This window comes from Lepus europaeus, chromosome 20, assembly GCF_033115175.1.
Source record: "Lepus europaeus isolate LE1 chromosome 20, mLepTim1.pri, whole genome shotgun sequence".
Classification (NCBI taxonomy): Eukaryota; Metazoa; Chordata; class Mammalia; order Lagomorpha; family Leporidae; genus Lepus; species Lepus europaeus.
In genome coordinates, this window is record NC_084846.1 from 31,367,881 (window position 1) to 31,389,989 (window position 22,109).

A 22,109-nucleotide genomic window follows, 5' to 3' on the forward strand; every position below is an offset into this window, starting at 1 on the left:
CATCCTCCACTGCCTTCCTGGGCCACAACAGAGAGCTGGACTGGAAGAGGAGCAATTGGGACTAGAACCCGGCACCCATATGGGATGCTGGCGCTGCAGGCAGAGGATTAACCAAGTGAGCCACAGTGCCAGCCCCGGTTGATACATTTTCTAAGAAAGATTGGTATAATGTGAAAGCACCTGATATGTTCAATCTAAGAAATATTGGAAAATATTAGTCATGAAGACTAAAGGAACCAGGTTGCATCTGATTGTCTCAAGGGTGAAATGAGTCTTGCTGCCCTGCAGAATGATGAAATGCATTTAGAGGCCGGCGCCGTGGTTCAATAGGCTAATCCTCCGCCTATGGCGCCGGCACCCTGGGTTCTAGTCCTGGTGCCGAATTCTGTCCTGGTTGCCCCTCTTCTGGTCCAGCTCTCTGTTGTGGCTCGGGAAGGCAGTGGAGGATGGCCCAAGTGCTTGGGCCCTGCACCCGCATGGGAGACCGGGAGAAGCACCTGGCTCCTGGCTTCGGATCAGCACGATGCGCTGGCCGCAGTGCGCCGGCCGCAGCGGCCACTAGGGGGTGAACCAACGGAAAAAGGAAGACCTTTCTCTTTCTTTCTCACTGTCCACTCTGTCAACAACAACAACAACAAAAGAACAAGAAAAAGAAATTGCATTTAGAAAATTCTTGCTGATTACTGAGGATGTTCAGGGCAACAACTGCATGACTAGCTTCCTCGGCATGGATCTTAACCCATGACAAAATGTGACCATGGTCAAAAAATGGCAGACCATGATTGAGGCTCATGTTGGTGTCAGGACAACTGATGGTTATTTGCTTCTTCTGTTCTGTGTTGATTTTACAAAAAATTCAACAATCAGATACAGCAGACTTCCTGTGTTCAATATCAACTGGTCCGCCAAATCCAGAAGATGATGAAAATTTAGACACAGGAGATGCAAACAAATGACTTGAAAGAAGTGGTCAGTAAATTGATTCCAGATAGCACTGGAAAAGACATAGAAAAGTCTTGCCAGCCTATTTATCCTCTCTGTGATGTCTTTGTTAAAAAAGTAAAAATGTTTGGGCCAGCGCTGTGGCGCAGTGAGTTAATGCCCTGGCCTGAATTGCCAACATCCCATATGGGCACCGGTTTGAGACCCGGCTGCTCCACTTCTGATCCAGCTCTCTGCTGTGGCCTGGGAAAGCAGTAGAGGATGGCCCAAGTCCTTGGGCCTCTGCACCCATGTGGGAGACCTGGAGGAAAATCCTGGCTTCAAATCGGCGCAGCTCCGGCCATTGGGGTCAGTTGGGGAGTGAACCATCAGATGGAAGACCTCTCTCTCTCTGCCTCTCTCCTCTCTGTGTAACTCTGACTTTCAAATAAATAAATAAATCTTAAAAAAAAAAGAAAATAAAAATGCTAAAGATCCCAAGTTTGAATTGGGAAAACTCATGGAGCTTCATGTTGAAGGTAGTAGTTCTGGAAATGCCACTGGGGATGAGACAAGTGCTAAGTCAAAGGAGCTGATGAATATCAACCACTAGTCCAAGAATCTGTTTAAAATTTAGACTTTAATAGTGACAAAAAGTCCTTTCTGTAATGGAAAAAAAGATAAATAATTTTATAGTTTTGTTAAGGCTCAAATTCAGATTACATGTAATATTTTGTTGATGGTAGGTGCTTCAAAACTCAAAACTGTTAGTTTTGAGTCACTGGTAAATGAAATAAGTGGATACCTAATAAATATGTCTGCATACTTTCTATAGAAAAGAAAACTCTGATTCAGAGATGAGTGACTTGCCCAAGGTCCTTGAAACCTGAGTCTGGGTTGACCACGTGCGCACTCTTCTCACTACCTTGTTCTGACTTCTTGTCTACCAGGAACTTTTTTAGCCCAGATATTCCTGTGATTCACTCCCTCACCACTTTCAGGTCTTTAAGATTTCGTTTTTAAGAGAACATTCTTTTTTATTTTTATATATATTTTTAAAGATTTATTTGAAAGACTTAGGGAGAGACAGAGAAAGATATCTTCCATCCGCTAGCTCACTTCCCAAATGGCCGGAATGGCCAGGGCTGGGCCAGGCTGAAGCCAGGAGCCAGGAACTTCATCTGGGTCTCCCATGTGGGTGCAGGGGTCCAGCTGCTTTCCCAGGCATATTAGCAGGGAGCTAGATTGGAGATGGAGCAGCCAGGACTTGAACCCATGGTCATATGGGGTGCTGGCACTGCAGATGGCAGCTTAACCCACTGTGCCACAGTGCTGGCTACGTTCTGTTTAAATTTGCAGTCCCTTCCTACACACTGTGCCTGTTTTCTCTGCAGGATTTATCACTAAGAATATATATTTTATTTATTGTGTATCTTCTCTCTAGAATGTAAGCTCCATATAGGCAAGGATTTTTATCTGTTTTGGCTGTTCCTAAAATCTCTAGTGCCTACATATTGCCTGGTATATAGTAAATACTCAATATTTATTGACTAAACGAGTAAATAACAGGGTTTACTGCAGTCTTTTAAAAAAAGGTAACTATAGGGCCAGCATTTTGGCACAGTGAGCTAAGCTGCCACCTGCAATGCAGGGGCATCCTGTTTCAGAGCCCAAGTATTTGGGCTCATGCACTTGTGTTACCTGAATGGAGTTCTGGGCTCTTGGGTTTGGCCTGGCCCAGCTCTGAGCATTACAGTCATTTGGGAGTGAGCCAGTGGATGGAAGAGCTATCTCTGTCTCTTTTACTCTGCCTTTCAAATTATTAAAATAAGTAGCTCCCTCATTTAAAAAATGGGTTATTTTAAAAATAACATTTATTAGAATGAAGTAATGACATGTTAGCATTAAACCCCTACCAATTTCAACTTGTTATGAAATTTGTATTTTCATTTTCTGATTTGAAAGGTAAAGAAAGAGTAGCCATCCTCTGATTCACTCTCCAAATACCTGCAATAGCTTGAGTTGGATCAGGCTGAAGCCAGGAGCCAGGAACCCAATCTGAGTCTCCTACTTGGGTGGCAGGGACCCAAGTATCTGAGCCATTACTTACTGCTTCCCAGGTTGCTCATTAGCAGGAAGCTGGAATCTGAATCATAAGCAGGGCTAAGATTGGAATCCAGGCACTTGAATGTGGGATGCGGCATCTGAAGCAGTATCTTAACCGCCTTCAGTTTATTTGGAGACTTGATAGCTTGAAGTTTCTGATGTTTTAATAACACACTAAAACCACCATTTAGAGTCATCATTTTCTTCATATGCATTGAATATTTTTACTAAACATTTGAAAAAAGACTAAAGAAAAAAAATATTAAAGCAAAAGTCAGTATAGCAAATAATGATAAAAGCAAGATTGTGGGAATGCTTTATTATCACTAGAGAAAATAAAAACTATTAAACAATATTCTCTACCATCAGATACTTTAGCTTACTGAAAAAATAAGCTGACTAAAGATACTGCTGAATCATCATTGCTATATTTTCAGGTCATGTACTATTTATAAATGACTAATGGAGATGTTTTTTTCTTTTTTTTTTTTAGATTTTGTTTATTTGAGAGGTAGAGTTACAGAGAAGGGAGAGAGAGAGATAAAAGTCTTCCATCTGCTGGTTCATTCCCCAAATGGCTACAATGGCTGGAGCTGAGTTGATCCAAAGCCAAGAACCAGGTGCTTTTTCCAGGTCTCCCACGTGGATTCAAGGCCTGAGCACTTGGGCCATCTTCCACTGCTTTCCCAAGCCAAAAGCAGAGAGTTGGATTAGAGAGAAGTAGCCAGGACTTCACCTGGCACCCATATGGGATGCCAGCGCTGTAGGCAGAGTCTTAGCCTACTACGCCACAGCAGCAGGCCCAGAGATGTTTCTAACAAGATACTGGAATGCTAGCACATTAGTTAAATAACAATGACTCAGGACAGTTGATTTTATAAAAATCATATAGACTACTGTTTACTTTTTTCACCTATCACTTAGATATCTCAAAGTAATAAAAGATTAATGAGTATGAGAACAATACATTGAGCAATATAGTTTTAAGAAATTGAAAGCATTTAATGTCTGATTCTGTATTCTGATATCATTCCCATGTGGGTAATAAAAGACATATACTTTTCCTCCTATTTAACACATGGCATATCAGACACATCCTTAACCTGTCAAGTAGTTTGGAAAACCAGAGTGACCATGAGCCATTTGAAGCCTTAGAAGAAATTTGGACACCCTAGCAAAGGCAACCAGTTAAACAAACGTGTGCCCTGAAGCTGGAACTGTAAATAATGACTATTAAAATCTGTTTCTTTAATTATGATAAGATTTTAGGAAAATTCTGAGTCGACAGTTAAATTATCTTGCTGAGGTGTGATATCTATGTCCATTTTATGCATAGCTTCATAGGTAGAAGAGTTCTCCCGGAATTCTTGACCTAGATTTTTGTGCCTACAATTCTTTGATAGTCTTGTGAAGTCTGTTTCAAGAATTGTTTTAAAATTAAGAAAGCAAAATACATAGAATCACAAAGGAAACAAAGTATTATAAATAGCTATCAATATTAAGACAGATTATTATATCTGTGACAGTAGTATGGTTATTTACTAAAAATGTTAAGTAAGATTTAGCAGCATGGGGTCAGCATTTTGGTGTAGTGGTTTAAGCCACTGTGTGTGATGCCGGAATCCTATATTGGGTGCTGGTTTGATTCCTGGCTGCTCCACTTCTGAAGCTACTCCCTGCTAATGCACCTGGGAAAGCAGCAGAAAATGGCTCAAGTGTTTGAGCCCCTGCTCTCACGTGGGAGGCCCAGTTGAAGCTCCTGGTTTTGGCCTGGCCCAGCCTGGGCCATTACGGCCATTTAGTAAGGGAACCAGTGGGTGGAAGAATCTCTCTCAATATCCCTTTCTGCACCTTCCAAAAAAAAAAAAAATTAGCAGCATTTCTAATGATTACCATAATTTAAAAGTTGTAATGAATATAAAGTCTATTTTGAGATGTTTGCAACAGCTATCCTGTGAAATGAATCTACCTATGATTTCTGTCAGTTACTAGGTAATAGAGATGTACCTACTGTGGTTTTTGTATGTGGATTTTTATGGTTGTTTTTGCCTTGTTTATAATTGAATGAATAACTGAATTTCAATTAGAAGTTAGTGAAAAGATACACATTTTTTCTCCCATGTAAGTGCATAGACCTTCTGAATTGGAAACATTGAAACATGGGCCCTTTTGAGAGGCTTTATGAATGCATGCTTAAGAATCTTGTCTTAGTCCAAATACTGTGTTTGTTTATGATTTGCAAATCCCCATATTCTGTTTACTCCAATGAAGAATCAAAGCTGCTTATAATTAGTCATTTTTCTTTTCCTGCATTTTATTTGATGGAGGAAGAGTATTAGAATAAATTCTGTACCTTGCAATTCTCTACAAAGTTGCTTGACTGGACCAATGCGTTCAGAAATCTTTTTATGAAACTTCTTATTCTATTTTGATAGGCTGTTTACAGAAGAATTTAGTCATACTTCTTTAATTTGCTTAAACTTGTATAGAAGTATTTTATCTTTTTTTCTCCTTCTGTGTCCTCTTTTGCCTTCTCCTGTATCATGTTTGAAATACTTTTTGTATTTAATTCTTGCCACTTCAGTGTGTGTGTGTTTATGCGTGTGCCCACATACGTTGCAGCTTTGTCATAGCAGGCTTTTCATGGATACATTTTCCTTTATGGGGGTAGATACCAAGGAGTAGGCATGCTGACTTGTAGGGTTCTATGTTTTTAAGAACAGTCACATTGTTTTTCTTTTTCCTTTTTTTTTTTTTATTTGACAGAGTTATAGACAGAGAGAGAGAGAGAAAGGTCTTCTTCCATTGGTTCACTCCCCTAATGGCCACTACGGCTGGCGCTGCACAGATCTGAAGCCAGGAGCTGGGTACTTCCTCCCGGTCTCCCATGTGGTTGCAGGGACCCAAGCACTTGGGCCACAGCAGATAGCTGGACTGGAAGAGGAGCAACCGGGACTAGTACCCAGGGTGCTGGCACCGCAGGTGGAGGATTAGCCAAGTGAGCCACGGCGCCGGCCTTTCTTTTTCTTTTTTTTTAAGATTTATTTATTTATTTGAAAGAGTTACACAGAGAAGGAGAGGTAGAGGTAGAGAGAGAGAGAGAGAGAGAGTCTTCCATCTGTTGGTTCATTCTCGAATTGGCTGCAATGGCTGGAGCTGTGTTGATCTGAAGGCAGGAGCCAGGAGCTTTCCGGATCTCCCATGAGGGTGCAGGGGCCCAAGGCGTTGGGCCATCTTCTACTGCTTTCCCAGGCCATAGCAGAGAGCTGGATGGGAAGTGGAGCAGACGGGTCTCTAACCAGCGCCCATATGAGATGCTGGCACTGCTACGCCAGAGCTCCGGCTCCAAACACGTTGTTTCTCACGGTGGCTATACCATTTGCATTTTTTCATTTCTGCCAGCAGTAAATGGATATCCTCGTCAGCACCTGTTGTTTGTCTTTTAATTGGTGGTGTATAGTATTATCTCACTGTGACTTTAATTTCCCTAATAAATTGTGATGCTAAGGATCTTTCTTGTGCTTTTAAGCTTTTTTTTATTCCATTGTGAGGTGTCTGTTCAGATTGTTTACCTATTTTTCTATTTTGTTGTTGTCATCTTTGATTGTATTTGGTTGTAATTGTTCCCTTAAGTATTCCAGAGTTATTTCTGGCATATAACTGCCTTGCCATATATATTGCAATTTTTTTCTCTCAATCTGTGGCTTGCCTTTTCATATTTAAAAATATTATCTGTTAGCCGGCGCCGCGGCTCACTAGGCTAATCCTCCGCCTTGCGGCGCCGGCACACCGGGTTCTAGTCCCGGTTGGGGCACCGATCCTGTCCCGGTTGCCCCTCTTCCAGGCCAGCTCTCTGCTGTGGCCAGGGAGTGCAGTGGAGGATGGCCCAAGTCCTTGGGCCCTGCACCCCATGGGAGACCAGGAGAAGCACCTGGCTCCTGCCATCGGATCAGCGCAGTGCGCCGGCCGCAGCGCGCTACCGCGGCGGCCATTGGAGGGTGAACCAACGGCAAAAAGGAAGACCTTTCTCTCTGTCTCTCTCTCACTATCCACTCTGCCTGTCAAAAAAAAAAAAAATATATTATCTGTTGAAGATAAAAGCTTTTAATATTGAAGTAGTCCAGTTTATCAGCATCAGCTTGTTTGTGCTATTATGTCCTATCTTAAGAAACTTTTGAGTAATAAGCTACACACACTTTCTCTTAATTTTTTTCCCTAGAAGTTTTATAGTTTTACTTTAAATTTATGATCTATTTAATTTTTTTGTGGTATGTTATGTATTCAGAATTTATGTATTTGTATGTGAATACTCAGCTTTTTAGTATCTTAGTCTGAAAAACCTTTTTCCTATTTGAATTATATCTGCTGCATCTTTGTTGAAAATGATTCTGTTGTTGGTTTTTGGACTGTATTCTGTTCTATTCTTATCAGTGGTCAGTAAACTAAAGTCCGTGAATAAATTGTGGTTTGTGAACTGGTTTTGTAAAGGTTTATTAGCATATGACCGTGCCATTCATGTTGTAATTATGTATGGTAGAGGGAAATAATTTTATTGTTGTGCTATTGTGTTGTACCTAAAAATTAAATCTTCCCTTCTCATACTGGATTGCTTTAGTTATTCATCTTTGCTTTTGTTAATTTTAGGAACTTAAAAGGAGTCTAGACAATAAAACAGAAAGGAAAATGGAAGATCCAAATTCTCAGAGTTCCCAGCAGGTCTCACAGTGTCTCAGCACATGCTCAGAGCAGAATGGCCATGTTCCTGCACTGCCAAATGCACAGCCAGTTCTGCAGTATGGTAATCCTTATGTCACACAGGAAACAAGAGGTTAGTAAAGTGCTTTTCATTTGGGGTTAACTGAGTCTGGAGGGTTTTTTGTTTTTTTCATATATTTTCATGGGATTATAGAACTGCTGGTACTTAAATAGAAACATTATTTGTATATTTAGCAGTTTTAATGTTTAGCACTGATACCAGCCTCTTCTAGACATGAAGCACCATGAAAGAATAGTCTTATTCTTATATGTAGTTTTTGGCTAGGTTAAAAGTAAAATATATGGGGCTGGCGCCATGGCTCAACAGGCTAATCCTCCGCCTTGCGGCGCCGGCACCCCCGGGTTCTAGTCCCGGTCGGGGCGCCGGATTCTGTCCCAGTTGCCCCTCTTCCAGGCCAGCTCTCTGCTGTGGCCAGGGAGTGCAGTGGAGGATGGCCCAAGTGCTTGGGCCCTGCACCCCATGGGAGACCAGGAGAAGCACCTGGCTCCTGCCTTCGGATCAGTGTGGTGCGCCGGCCACAGCGCGCCGGCCATTGGAGGGTGAACCAATGGCAAAGAAAGACCTTTCTCTCTGTCTCTCTCTCTCACTGTCCACTCTGTCAAAAAAAAAAAAAAAAGTAAAATATATGTTTTCATGCACCAACATTTTTTTTTTGTATCTTTCATCATATTTACACATGGAGATGCTGCTTTTAGTAACTGGTTTCACCTACCTTTCCAAAATTTTTATTACAGATGGAGCAGATGGTGCTTTTTACCCAGATGAAATCCAAAGGCCACCTATGAGAGTCCCTTCTTGGGGACTGGAGGACAATGTTGTCTGTAGCCAGCCTGCTCGAAACCTTAGTCGGCCCGATGGTTTAGAAGACCCTGAGGATAGCAAAGTAAATTGAATTTCCATTGTCTGAGCATGTCCCTTTCATTTTCTGTTGTGTGGAGAGTTAAGAGTATGTGTGTCTGTGTGTCTGTGTATGCATGTAGGAAGAGAATATGCTCTTCAGTGTGCATGGTTTTTGGAATGAAAAATCAATAATTGCTGCAGACTTACACTTTAGGACTCATATACTAAAGTAAAAGATTAAGTTGAGAGAATGAGCTCAGAAGACTATAACCGTGACATACTTGTTCTTGGTCATCACTTACTCCATAGCTTACTACAGCCTGGATTGTAGATGTACCAGGCTGGAAGGAATGAAGTATTCATGGCAATAGTTTTCTTTTTGGGAGGAATACTCTTATAGACATTAGGTATTTATGTAGCATTTTTTATTCACTAGAAGCAATATAATACTAATGATAGTTGAGTTAGTTTGCAGCATGTCATTTTTTATTTAAGAGATTTCTTTAATGAATTTAATAAATAGGTTCATTTCTTCGGAGTAACTCTTTTTGGAAATTGGGTTCTTCAAACAGCTCCTTTTGGATTTCTCATACATTAAGATGAATTTAAAAGAAATGCTTTATCGTGCTCTTTGCAAGTACAGTGGTATCATGACCTGTTTCTCATTTAATCTAGTTTGCTGCATTTAATTGCTATTAACCTTTGCAGAAACTGATCAGTGTTCAGACAGGCATGATTTTAGCCTAGTGTTCAACACCCATAATGGAGAAAAATGTATTTCTCCCTACTGCCTTTTGGCCTCCTGTGTCCATTACTGGGGATAATTAGGAAAACTGTCAGAACTTTTGTAGCCTATTTAAGGTCTAGAGTATCGTCTTAGTGCTTTTTCACACCTTTACTTCACGTTTTGCATATTTAATCTGATCATGCTTGGCACAGATGTTGCATGTGACAAGCTCTTCTCTTCTGTAGTCATCTGCTTCAGTTTAATTAGCAGAATGTTCTTTCTGATCTGTGTGCTTTGCCCTCCTGCAAACCCATGAGAAGTGGTGTTAGAGTCTTGTGCTCATTTGCTGACATGCTTAGATTTGGTAATGAAATGGAAGGAAGACTCCTAATGTGCATACCTTAAGTAATAATATTTTGCAATCAGATTTTTCATACTAGTAATTTTTATGTACATTAAGAACTTTAAATTTTTTCTTATTACAACAGAGATCACTTCCAAATGAAGTGTTTTGGTAAGTGGTTACAGTAAGAATAGGGGAAGCAAATATGAGTTGACCTCTTCCTTCTCTGTTTCTCTGCCGTGAGAGTGATTACCAGCCGCAGGCTGTGGCACTTCAAAGTCTGGTTGAGGCAGCTGCCCATTTCATCCTGCCCCGATGCCTGTTCCTACCATATTGCCTCTCCTCTGTCCTAGCAACTGTGGCCAGCTGTCAGACTGAAAGCCTTTTATTGACTCCCTTTACTTCATCACTGCAGTGACTGTAAAATAATTATGATGATGGTGACAACGGTAAACATTTCTGTAGGTTAATCTGCAAGCAAATGCTAAGCACTGTGGAAACAGTAACTCATTTCTTTGTTCTAGCAGTCCATTGAGGTAGGAAGTATTAATATCACTGTTTTATAGTTGAGGAAACCAATAGATTAAATGGCTTGCCCCAAGTCACACAGCTGGGGAGGATCAAGGTGGAAATTGAACCTCATCAGTTTGCATGTAGGAGTGATGATTGTAACCACCTATTAGACTAAACCAGAAGTTCACATGCTTTTCTCAGTTCATGGTACTCTGTATCCGCTCAGAAATTTTTTCAGAGTACCTATCCTAGGCCAAAAGAAATACCTAACAAATTTAGTAACTATTTGAACAAATGATACGGAAATTGAAAATAAAGCATTTTAATTTTATTCTTAAATAGACACAGGAATGGATGTGACTGTAGGCTTGTGTATAGCTTCTTAGGCCTTGCAGTCAGATTGGACAAGCCCACCTCATTTCCACTTTGGCATGGCATTGACTTGGGGGCTTCAAAAAATTCATGGATGATCCACCTTTTTTTTTTTTTTTTTTTCCTTTTTAAAGATTTATTTATTTATTTGAAAGAGTTACACAGAGAGAGGAGAGGCAGAGAGAGAGAGAATCTTCCATCCGCTGGTTCATTCCCCAGATGGCTGCAACGGCAGGAGCGGGGCCAATCCGAAGCCAGGAGCCAGGAGCTTCCTCCAGGTCTCCCACACGGGTGCAGGGGCCCAAGGAGTTGGGCCATCTTCTTCTGCTTTCCCAGGCCATAGCAGAGAGCTGGATCGGAAGAGGAGCAGCTGGGACTAGAACTGGCGCCCATATGAGATGCCGGTGCTTCAGGCCAGGGTGTTAACCCCCTGCACCACAGCGCTGGCTCCCACTTTGTCTTTTAATTTCATTTTTCCATGAACGTTTTGGAAGACCCTCATATATCATAGCAACTGCCAAAAACCCGACTTCTCAAAGATGGATATCATTGAAAGGAAAGTAGCCTCATTTAAAGTTGGACCTGTGAGCTCTCTTGAACTAGTTATTCATGTTGTATCTGAAAACCATTGAATATTTCTGAATATTTAATATCACTAGACAATTAAAATTCATCTCATAGTGCTCCATTTGCTATAGTGTGCTAGGCACTTTTGTATCCAGTTTTTAGAACCAGGAGTCTTAATCCTTGCTACTCAAAAAAATTGGTGTGTATGTGAGCAGTAGTATTATCTCTTAGGATTTTGTTGGAAATGCAGAACCTCCTGAGGCACTCCAGACTGAGAATAGCCTGTGTTTAACAAAATACTGAGATGATCATATGCTCAGTTAAGTTTGGTATGCCCTGGTCTAAATTTCCTAACCCCATCATTCAAGGGTGGATGACTTTTCTTCCCTTAATGCACAACCCACTTTCAACTTTATTTCATGCATTTCTTCAGTGTTTCCTTCCCACCTTTGTTTCTTGCCCTCCCTCTGTCTGAATGACTGAGACTCGCACATTCTGTTGCTGCAGTTTGTAGCTTTCCTCATGAATAACTTCACTCTGAACCCCCAAACTAAGACAGTTTTTGCCGATATGGATTTTGTTTTTCTCATGAGTTTTTAGCTTTCATTCTCAGAAGGGTTTGTGACTTCTCAAAGGGTCTATGACTCCAAAATTGTTGAAACCCACTGTTTGAAAGAATCAGGGTTTGTTTGCATTTGTCACATGGCATCATTTGTTTGCCTTTCTGAAGTATTGTCATTTTTCATTTGTTGTCTAATTTTAAAAGTTTAATTTTAATGTGCTTGCTGTTTACAAAAGTAGTATATACTTAGAGTCAATTCATTTTTATCAAGGATCCCAGGACAATTCATTGAAAAAAGAATAGCCTTTGCAACAAATGGTGCACACCCGTTTTGATGAGAGAACAAATTTAAACTGCTACCCCCCATTGTCTACAAAAATCAATTGCATTTGGCCAGCGCCGCGGCTCACTAGGCTAATCCTCCGCCTTGCGGTGCCGGCACACCGGGTTCTAGTCCCGGCGGGGCACTGATCCTGTCCCGGTTGCCCCTCTTCCAGGCCAGCTCTCTGCTGTGGCCAGGGAGTGCAGTGGAGGATGGCCCAAGTCCTTGGGCCCTGCACCCCATGGGAGACCAGGAGAAGCACCTGGTTCCTGCCATTGGATCAGCGCGGTGCGCCGGCCGCAGTGCGCCTACCACGGCGGCCATTGGAGGGTGAACCAACGGCAAAAGGAAGACCTTTCTCTCTGTCTGTCTCTCACTGTCCAAAAAAAAAAAAAAAAAAAAAAAAATCAATCGCATTTGAACCTCAGTGTAAGAGCTAAAACTGTAAAGCTCAAGAAGAAAGAGATGAATCTTTGTGATTGGAGATTTCTTTTTCTTTCTTTCTTTCTTTCTTTCTTTTTTTTTTTGAAGAAAAAAAGCAGTTTTATTCAACACTGGAGACAAGGGCTGTAAATAATCATCAGATCTCAAAATGTCAGTTTCACTCCAAATCATTACATTTTTTAAACTTTTATTTAATGAATATAAATTTCCAAAGTACAGCTTATGGATTACAGTGGCTTCCCCCTCCCATAATTTCCCTCCCACCTGCAACCCTCCCATCTCCCGCTCCCTCTCTTCCATTCACATCAAGGTTCATTTTCAATTCTCTTTATATACAGAAGATCAATTTAGTATATATTAAGTAAAGATTTCAACAGTTTGCACCCACATAGAAACACAAAGTGAAACATACTATTTGAGTACTAGTTATAGCATTAAATCAAAATGGACAGCACATTAAGGACAGAGATCCCACATGAGGAGCAAGTGCACAGTGGCTCCTGTTGTTGACCCAACACATTGACACTCTAGTTTATGTCACCAGTAACCACCCTAGGCTGTCGTCATGAGTTGCCAAGGCTATGGAAGCCTTCCAAGTTTGCCGACTCTGATCATATTTAGACAAGGTCATAAAAGACAGGGTGAGGATAGTAACCAGTGATCCTAAGAGTGGCATTAACCAGGTCTGAACAATTATACAGCATTAAGTGGGGAAGAGGACCATCAGTACACACAGGTTGGGAGTAGAGCCATTGGAGGTAGAGTAGAGGTTATGATTACAAAGGAATGAGGCCCAAGTGCACTAGACAGGGTCTAGAACAAAGGACAGAATCATTATTAGAGGAGCTAAGAAAGGTGCTGTCTAAGCTACAATTAAGTTTTCTGATTGAGAGGCAAATAGAACCTGACAAAAGGGGCTTGATAATAATCTGTTGGGCTTTAGGCCTTGTAAGTTAAGAGGCCCAGACCTATCTATCTCTTCACATGGCGTACATCCTAAGGGAGGTGTGAACCTCCTAGGGGAAGGCACCCTGTTGATTTTCATGACTTAGCTGGCCTGGGAGGAGAGCTGGCCAGGTAAAGGCAGGTGGCATCTCTAATAAGAAATTTACAGTTCTGCCTGCAATGTTGTTGGCCATCCCCTCAGCTGCAGGGGTCACTTTGGAAGTTTGGCTGAGTGAAGGGCTTTTCAGCTTAGAGCCAATAAGATCTGTGGCTCTGACCTGGGCATCCTTCGACTCCAGGGCAGGTCCATTTCCAGTGATCCAACTCTTGGCAGAGCTGCCAGGGCTCTTCACAAGCTGACTTCTGCTGAAGCCCAGGCTTACCACATTGAAAGCCACTGCAGTACACTGGCCTGTTGGGTCTCCTTGAGGGCAGATCACTGTACAGATCAGCCATTAATAGGCCTGCCACCCATTGCTTCTGATGCCTAGCTTTCTTTTCCTCCTGGGTTTGTGTTAAAGCAGACCAGAGGATGCAAGTCAAGGGAGTGCCCACGTCCCATCTCTAATCTTCAGTGGCCTGAACTACAAGTCTATAGTCACAGGCATGTTCTGTAGTAGTTTTTCTAAGGTAGACAATTCCCATGGGGAAAATTATATTCTCACTTAAAAACTTTCTTTCCCTTTGGTCTGAAAGGGAGGTTTTTTCTACTTACTGTATACTTCGCTGATGGTGAAGTAAATCTAGCTATGAGATTATAATTTAAGCTCTTATTTTAGCTATGCTATTACAGAAAAATGTTAGCCATCTCTTTTATAAGGTCTAAAGATTAAATTGTGCATCCTACAGATTCCTTCATAATAGAATTAGTTTCCTACCTTGAAGAGAATAGAGAAATGAAAGAACAAGTTGGGCTTAGGATAGAGAAATGAGGGGGAGCAAGTCCTAGATCGCTTGCTGACAATAGCAATATCACATGAATACTTAGCAAACAGTTTCAACCATTAGATAACAGCTTAAGAAAACATTTACCAGAAGGTCCAATGCCTTCTATAAATTTTAAGAATCATGTATTTGAAAACACCTCTTAAATATCTAACATGGTGTAGTTTGTTTAACCAGTAAACTTGAGCACAAACATATAAAGTGTTTTTAGTTTCTTTCTGCCAACAAGTTTAAAACATGATACACAGATTCAGGTCACACGAATTAAAATGTATCTTTGATTGATTTTTAGCACCTTAAATTTATGGACAATCTATAAGCCAATTAAAATAAAATTCTTAATATTTTCCCATACAATATATACACACATATAACATAACATAATAGACCAATATAGCAATTTTAATAATAGCTTTTAAAATCTTTAACTCTTTTTGTAAATTGCCAGTTGATTTGAATTGCTTTTTGTTTTTAGTAACCTCAGTTAACCATACTTTCTCTCAGTTGGCACTGTTAATACATTATTGGCTTCATCTGTTTACAGAGCCATCCCAAAGTACTGAATACAATAGAAGTGGCTGGAAAAAGTCCATAGGAACCTATAGGAGGACAGCTAAACACAGAACCAACAACGCTTTAGTTTTATGAGCAGCAAATCATATATGACTGTGGATGACAAAAGACTTTAAGTTGCCATGTTTAAAGTTATAAGCTCATCAACCAACAAGAGGCACTTGCTTACTTCACAGTATTTTTGAAAGCCCCTGTAGGATTTTACAAGTATTTAACCCTTTTAGGTCTCTGGGGCTTTCTGATTAAGATAACTATCATGTCTAGTAACACAAGATCATTAGCCTTTTAATTCTCAAACATTTGTATTAATAGCATTTTCCATTATAGAAACTTAAAATTTAGTACCACGTCACATCTTGACAGTACTTCTAATATAATCCAAATAGCCCGATTAGCTGGTGTGTCTATATGACGAGAGACATAGGTCCTTCGATTTTTTCAGTTGGGCCCAAACTGGAAAAACCAAAGTCCAAGATTTACTGGAAATTTTAGAGTCCAGATTGTTTGAAACTTTGATTTTTGAATGCCTGTCAAGAATGCCAAGGAGGCTCAAAATCCAAAATATCTGTTTGAAATAAGATTCCTTAAAATCATGACATAACATAGACCAAATCTGATCATTGTTACAAGGTGATTATTCAAATCTTTGAAAATAAGCACATATTTAAATAACCCATAGCTCTTAATAAAAATTCTGCTGTTTTTGAGCAATTAGAATTTAACAGACATCAAGAGAACATAATAGATTACTTTTACACATTGCTTTAACAGAGAATCAGATTTTAATTCTATGTCAAAGAGAAATTGAGCTTCCTATGATCTTTTGCTGTGAGGTTTCCTTTCTTTACCTTCTTTCATATTGGTGACCATGTTTCTGTGTTTCTGTGTGTAACACATCTTTAAGCATCTTTTGCAGGGCAGGACGAGTGGCAACAAATTCTTTCAATTTCTGTTTGCTATGAAAAGTCTTTATTTCACCTTCATTCACAAATGAGAGCTTTGCAGGATATAGTATTCTGGGCTGGCAGTTTTTCTCTCTTAGTACCTGGGCTATGTCTTGCCATTCCCTTCTAGCTTGTAGGGTTTCTGATGAGACGTCTGCTGTGAGTCTAATTGGAGATCCTCTGAGAGTAATCTGACGTTTCTCTCTTGCACATTTTAGGATCTTTTCTTTATGTTTCACTGTGGTGAGTTTGATTACAATGTGCCGTGGTGAGGATCTCTTTTGGTCATGTTTACTAGGGGTTCTATGGGCTTCCTGTACTAGGATGTCTCTGTCCTTCTCCAAACCCGGGAAGTTCTCTGCAAGTATCTCACTAAAAAGGCCTTCTAATCCTTTCTCTCTCTCCATGCCTTCAGGAACTCCTAGAACCCGAATGTTGTTTTTTTTTTTTTCCTATAGATTCCCAACCATATTTTTTAGATTTCTGATTTCCTCTTCTTTTCTTTGGTTTGCCTGTTTCCTTTCCTGTTCTCTGTCTTCTAAGTCCGATATTCTGTCTTCTGCTTCCCCCATTCTGTTTTTAAGGCTCTCTAATGTTTTCGTCATTTGATCTATTGAATTTTTCATTTCATTGTGATTTCTCCTCACTATCACAGTTTCTTGTTCTACTAGTTGTTTCATTTCATTTTGATTCCTCCTTAATATTTCATTTTCACGAGAGAGATTTTCTATCTTGTCCATTAAGGATTTCTGTAGTTCAAGAATTTGTTTTTGAGAACTTCTTAATGTTCTTATCAATTTTTTGAGATCCGCTTCTTGCATTTCTTCTATCTCATCATCTTCATAATCTTGAATTGTGGTGTCTTTTTCATTTGGGGGCGTCATAGTGTCTTCCTTGTTCTTGTTACCTTGGTTTTTGTGTTTATCGTTTGGCATGTTGGAGATATTCTTTGGTTTGTTCACTGTGGTGTTTTGTCTTTTTATACTATGAGTCTAGATTAAGTGACTGTCTGCTTTTGATGGAGCCTTAGAGGCTTGAGATGGGTGTGGCCTGAGAGCTCTGGTTCCTCAGGGTTGAGGGTGTGCCAAAGGTGACACTCCCAGGTTAGGCATGGTAAATCTCTCTCTCTCTTTTTTTTTTTTTTTTTGATTCAAAAGGGAAGTAATTCCGCACAGCTGAACGTAATTGGAGGTAGTTAGCAGGCGAATGATACACCCACAGGAGCCAGAGATCGGAAGCTCTTTCCCAAGGACTACACGGGGACTCTGTGCTGCCCTCAGTGTGGACTCCAGTTCTCTTGCAGTCTCCCACTGGGTTGCCAAGGTTACCTAATTGTAGCATCTCTGGAGAGTACTCATGTAAATTCCGTGAGTTCTCTCCCTCACTGTCTCTTTTTTTCTCAGTCTCAGTTCATTAGCACCACACATTCATTAGATCCTAATCTCCTGTTATTTCATACACACACACACACACACCCAGAGCCAGGTTTTTCTGCTAGGCTCAGGGCTGGTGCAGACCTGAGGTCGCCCTGCTTATGACGTATGTCCAAAATGGCGCCTGTCCTTTGTCTTGCTCGCCTTTGAGAGGTGAGCATAGAGAGAGAAACTCGTGTCCGAATCGGTCACTTTTTTTTTCCTCTCTCTCTTCTAGTTAGCCTGATGAACTTTTCCCCACGGGGTTTTAATCCTCATTCCCTCTAGTCTCCTCTTTCCGCTTGCCCGCTGGTGTCTTGGGCTATTGAGGTTCGGCTCACCTCACATTCCAGCGCTGGTGTGTTGAGTCTGCCGCTGGTGTCCCAAACTTGGGCTCCCACGCTCTCCACGCAGGTCCACTGTGAATCACTAGTTCCAGAAGAGTTTCCTCTGCTGTTTCTTCCCCTACTCTTCCTTGAACCTGCAGTAACTCCACTTTTATTAAACTATCTCTCCCCGGACTATCAGTGTGCTCCCTTCCTATTCCGCCCTCTTGGTCCTTTCCCGGAGATTTCTTAGATATTACATCAAAAGCATAAACAGCAAGGAAAAATGATAATTGGACATCATCAAAGGATTAAATGAATCCTGTGATGTTTCTTTTGAAATACGTTTCTACATAATTATTTCTAATTGGTCCTATATGCCTAATTTGCATCTCTTAATGCTGAATTTTCCCTTTTCTATAACATATACTCCTTCATATAGTAGGGGCTGTTTAAATGTTTGTGATTAATGGTTTTAGTTTAAAGAAATGCTTTTGCTTCTATTTTTTGCCTAATAAACTGTTTGAATTTTAGGTCATCCTCTTTTTTTTTTTTTTAAAGATTTATTTATTTGAAAGGCAGAGTTACACAGAAAGAGAAGGAGAGGCAGAGAGAGAGAGTGAGAGAGTGAGCTTCCATCCACTGGTTCACTCCCCAGATGGCCGCAGCAGCTGGAGCTATGCCCATTCAAAGCCAGGAGCTTCTTCCTGGTCTCCCACGCAGGTGCAGGGGCCCAAGAACTTGGACCATCTTCTGCTTTCCCAGGCTTTAGCAGAGAGCTGGATGAGAAGTGGAGCACTTGAACCAGTGCCCATATGGGATGCCGGTACTGTAGGCAGTGGCTTTACCTGCTACATCACAGTGCCGGACCCCTAGGTCATCTTAAAGTAGTTGATTTTTGTTGACAGCTTTATTGAGATGTAATTTACTTGCTATATAATTTGTCATTTTAAGTAGTACAATTTAATGATTTTTAATATATTTACCATCACCCACACCAATTTTAGAATTTTTTCCTCACTACCTAAAGAAACCCAGTACCCTTTAACAGTCATCTCTCCTTTCTATCTCTCCAGTCCAAGATACCCTTCATCTACTTTCTTTCTTTATATTTTGGCCTATTATAGACTTCCACTCATAAAAATCAGATGATATAATATGTAGACTTTTGTGACTGGCTGCCTTCACTTAGCATAATGTTTTCAAGGTTAACCATATTCAATATTATTCTTTCGTGGACTGATACGTTACTAGAAGTGAATATCTGGCAAAGCTTAATAATATCTCCTGAAAAGAGACTTGAACTGGCACTCTGATATGGGATGCCAGTGTTGGAAGCGACAGCCTAAGCTGGTATGCTGCAATGCTGACCCCATTTACATATTTATTTCCTGTTGTTGAATTTGTTGCTTATTATCTGGCAATATTTCCTTTTGTTGAATTGAAACCTTTATCGTTGTATGTTAATCTATTTTATCTGATATAGGCATATGCCTGCTTGCTTTTCATGTTAATTTGCATGGTATATCTTTTTCTGTCACTTTGCTTTCAGTCTGTGTGTGTTTTTACTGATGAAGTGCGTTTCCTGTAGGCTGTAGTTTGGTTTTTCTCTTTAAATCCATTCAGCCAGTCTGTATCTTTTAATGGAGGAATGTAATCCATTTACATTCAAGGTTAATATTGGTAAGTAAAAATTTATTATTGTCATTCTTTTAACTTTTTTTCTGGTTATTTTGTGTATCTTCTCTTCCTGTCGTTCATCTTTGTGGTTTGATGTTTTCCTGTATAATTTTATTCGCTTATTCTTTGTGTATCTGCTTGACTTGAATTTTATACTTCTCCATCATGATGGTAGTTATTTTGCTGCTAGGGTTAAGAATCCCTTAAACATTTCTTGTAGGACATGACTGATGGTGATTAATTCCCTTGGGTTTTTCTTGTTATGGAAAGTGACATTTCTGAAGGATAGCTTTGCTGGGTCTCATAGTGTTCTTAGTTGGCAGTCTTTTTCCCCCCTAGGACTTTGTGTCATTTCATTCTCTTCTGGCCTGTAAGGTTTCTGCCGAGAGGTCTAATGAGGTTTCTCTTCTAAGTGACTGGGCACTTTTCTCCTGCCTTTCTAGGTATTCTGCCTTGTACTTTGGACACTTATGTCTCAGGATAATTTTTGATCAAATCTATTAGGAAACCTTTGAGAACTTCCTTGTCCTGGATGTCATTATCGTTTCCTAAGTTTGGAAAGTTTTCAGCAGTTACTTAGTTGAATTCCTTTTGTGTGCCTTTCCACTTCTGTTCTCCTTGAACACTCAAAGTGTGAATGTTTGCTCACTTAATAGTGTCTCCTAAGTCTCAAAGACTTTCTTTTTTTCTTCTTTTTTTAAATAGAGAATATTCTTTTGAAAATTCCATAATTAATGAGATATTTTTGTTATTACATCAGACTTTGGGAACTGCTAGGCTTTTTCTTTTTTAAATCTTAATAATGTGTAAATCTCTTGATTAGGTAGGAAGAAATTACCTTTTTAAAAAATTATTTTTTGAAAGGCAGAGTTACGAGAGCTTCTATCTTCATGTTTACTCCCCAAATGGCCTCAGTGGCTGGAGCTGGGATGATCCGCAGCCAGGAGCTTCTTCCAGGTCTTCCATGTGTGGAAGTATTTGGGCCGTCTTCTGCCCTCTTCCTAGACACTTTAGCAGGGAGCTGGATCAGAAGTGGAGCAGCTGGGACTCGGACCAGTGGCCATGTGGGCTGCCAGCGCTGCAGGTGGTGGCTCTACTCACTACACAAGAGTGCTGTCCTCCGTGTTTCTAAAGATTTATTTATTTTGAAAGAGTTACAGAGAGGGAGGAAGAGATGGAGAGAGTGAGCCTCAGTCCATTGGTTCACTTCCCAGATGGCTGTAATGGCTAGCACTTGGGCCATCTTCCACTGCTTTTCCCAGGCCTTATTAGCAGGGAGTTGGGTTGGAAGTAGAGCAGCTGGGATACAGATTGGCACCCATATAGCATGCCAGTATTCCAGGAGGCAGCTTTACCCTCTGTGTCACAATGCCAGCCCCAAATTTTCTTCTTTTTAAATATGGGTTGCTTCAAAGGAACTATCTAAAGGTCAAATCATTTTTTCTGCCTGACAAATTCTATTGAGACTTTCAATTGTATTTTAAATTTCCATTTATTGAGTTTTCAGCTCTAAGATTTCAGATTGGCTCCTTTTTAACCTCTTTGCTGAATTTCTCATTCATATCATGAATTGTTTTCCTAATTAGGTTGGATTGTTTGTCTACACTTTCTTATATCTTACTAAGTTTCTTTAAAATCATTTTTCTGAATTCTTTGTTAGGCAATTCATCAGTTTCCTTTTCTTTGGGGTGCATTGCTAGAGAGTTGTTGGGTTCCTTTGAAGGCATTATAGTAACTTTTTTTTTTTTATTGCTTATGTCCTTCTGTTATTTACACATCTGGTATGTCACTTGCTTTTACCAGTTCTATAGGGTGACTTTTTATTTAAAGACTGTGCCTAGGATGTTTGTTGCATATGCTGCATTGACTTTGTTCCATGTGGGTGGTTCAGTGTAGTATCTGTGTAGCTTCTTCAGCTGTAATCTATATTGACGGTGTCTGCAAGTGCCTGGGCTACAGGGATTGTAGCATTGAGCTGTTAGCTGGGATGCAGCTCCTTTAGGCAGTTGAGTTTGTTGGCAGCTTAGCATAGTGTGCCTAGCTGGTGGTGCAGTACATTTATTAATCCCATGCAAGGGAGTGGCCACCCCAACCAGTGCCAGCTAGCTATGGCACTGTGCGTCCAGGAGCAATGTGGGATGCCTGTTAGTGTGTCCAAGGGCTGCAGGATTGACGTTTTGGGGCCTCCATAGTCAATCTTCTGCGGGAGGTGTGCCCAGTTGCATCAGAGGTAGATGAGCCAGGCTTGAGTCTGCTTTTCAGGGCCCTGAATGGTAGAGCTTCTGAGAAGAGGTTGCTGAACTGCTTGGCAGGGCTGCAGGAGAGTAGTGGGGCCACCTGACTGTTTCCCAGGAGCTCCAGTTGGCTGAGCTACACAAGGCGAGTTGTGGGATTGCATCCTGGGCAGGCTTGAAAAGTGGCTCGTGAAGCAGGAGCCTGGGTAGGGGAGGGTAAAATGGGGGCCATGCTGTTTTCACCAGGGTGGTGTAGTGGTATAACCCAGCAGCTCCCCAAACTGGGCTCAGGGCCTCAGGGCTGCAAGGTTCTCCAGTGGTAAATGTTTAGTAGGGTTTTTCAGAGTCTTTATTCTTTTCCTGCCTGAGCCTCTTGGCTCAGGGCTGATTTTAAGACATGGAATGCAGGGCTGGTGTTGTGGCTTAGAGGGTTAAGCCTCCACCTGCAGTGCCAACATCCCATATAGGTGCCAGCTCCACATCCAATCCAGCTCTCTGCTAATGTTCCTGGGAAAACAGTGGAAAATGACTCAAATACTTGGGGGTCTGCCACCCA

The 22,109-nt window shown here is 40.8% G+C and overlaps 1 protein-coding gene across 2 annotated transcripts in view; it reads left to right on the forward strand.

The window, feature by feature from the left end:
- The window catches only part of TAX1BP1 (Tax1 binding protein 1), a 91,423-nt gene that overhangs the window by 61,948 nt on the left and 7,366 nt on the right, over positions 1–22,109 (forward strand). For both annotated transcript variants that reach the window (XM_062178466.1, XM_062178467.1), the window contains 2 exons: positions 7,672–7,855; positions 8,539–8,687. In XM_062178466.1, the coding sequence (XP_062034450.1) occupies positions 7,672–7,855; positions 8,539–8,687 (333 nt within the window). The remainder of the gene's footprint in view (positions 1–7,671; positions 7,856–8,538; positions 8,688–22,109) is intronic.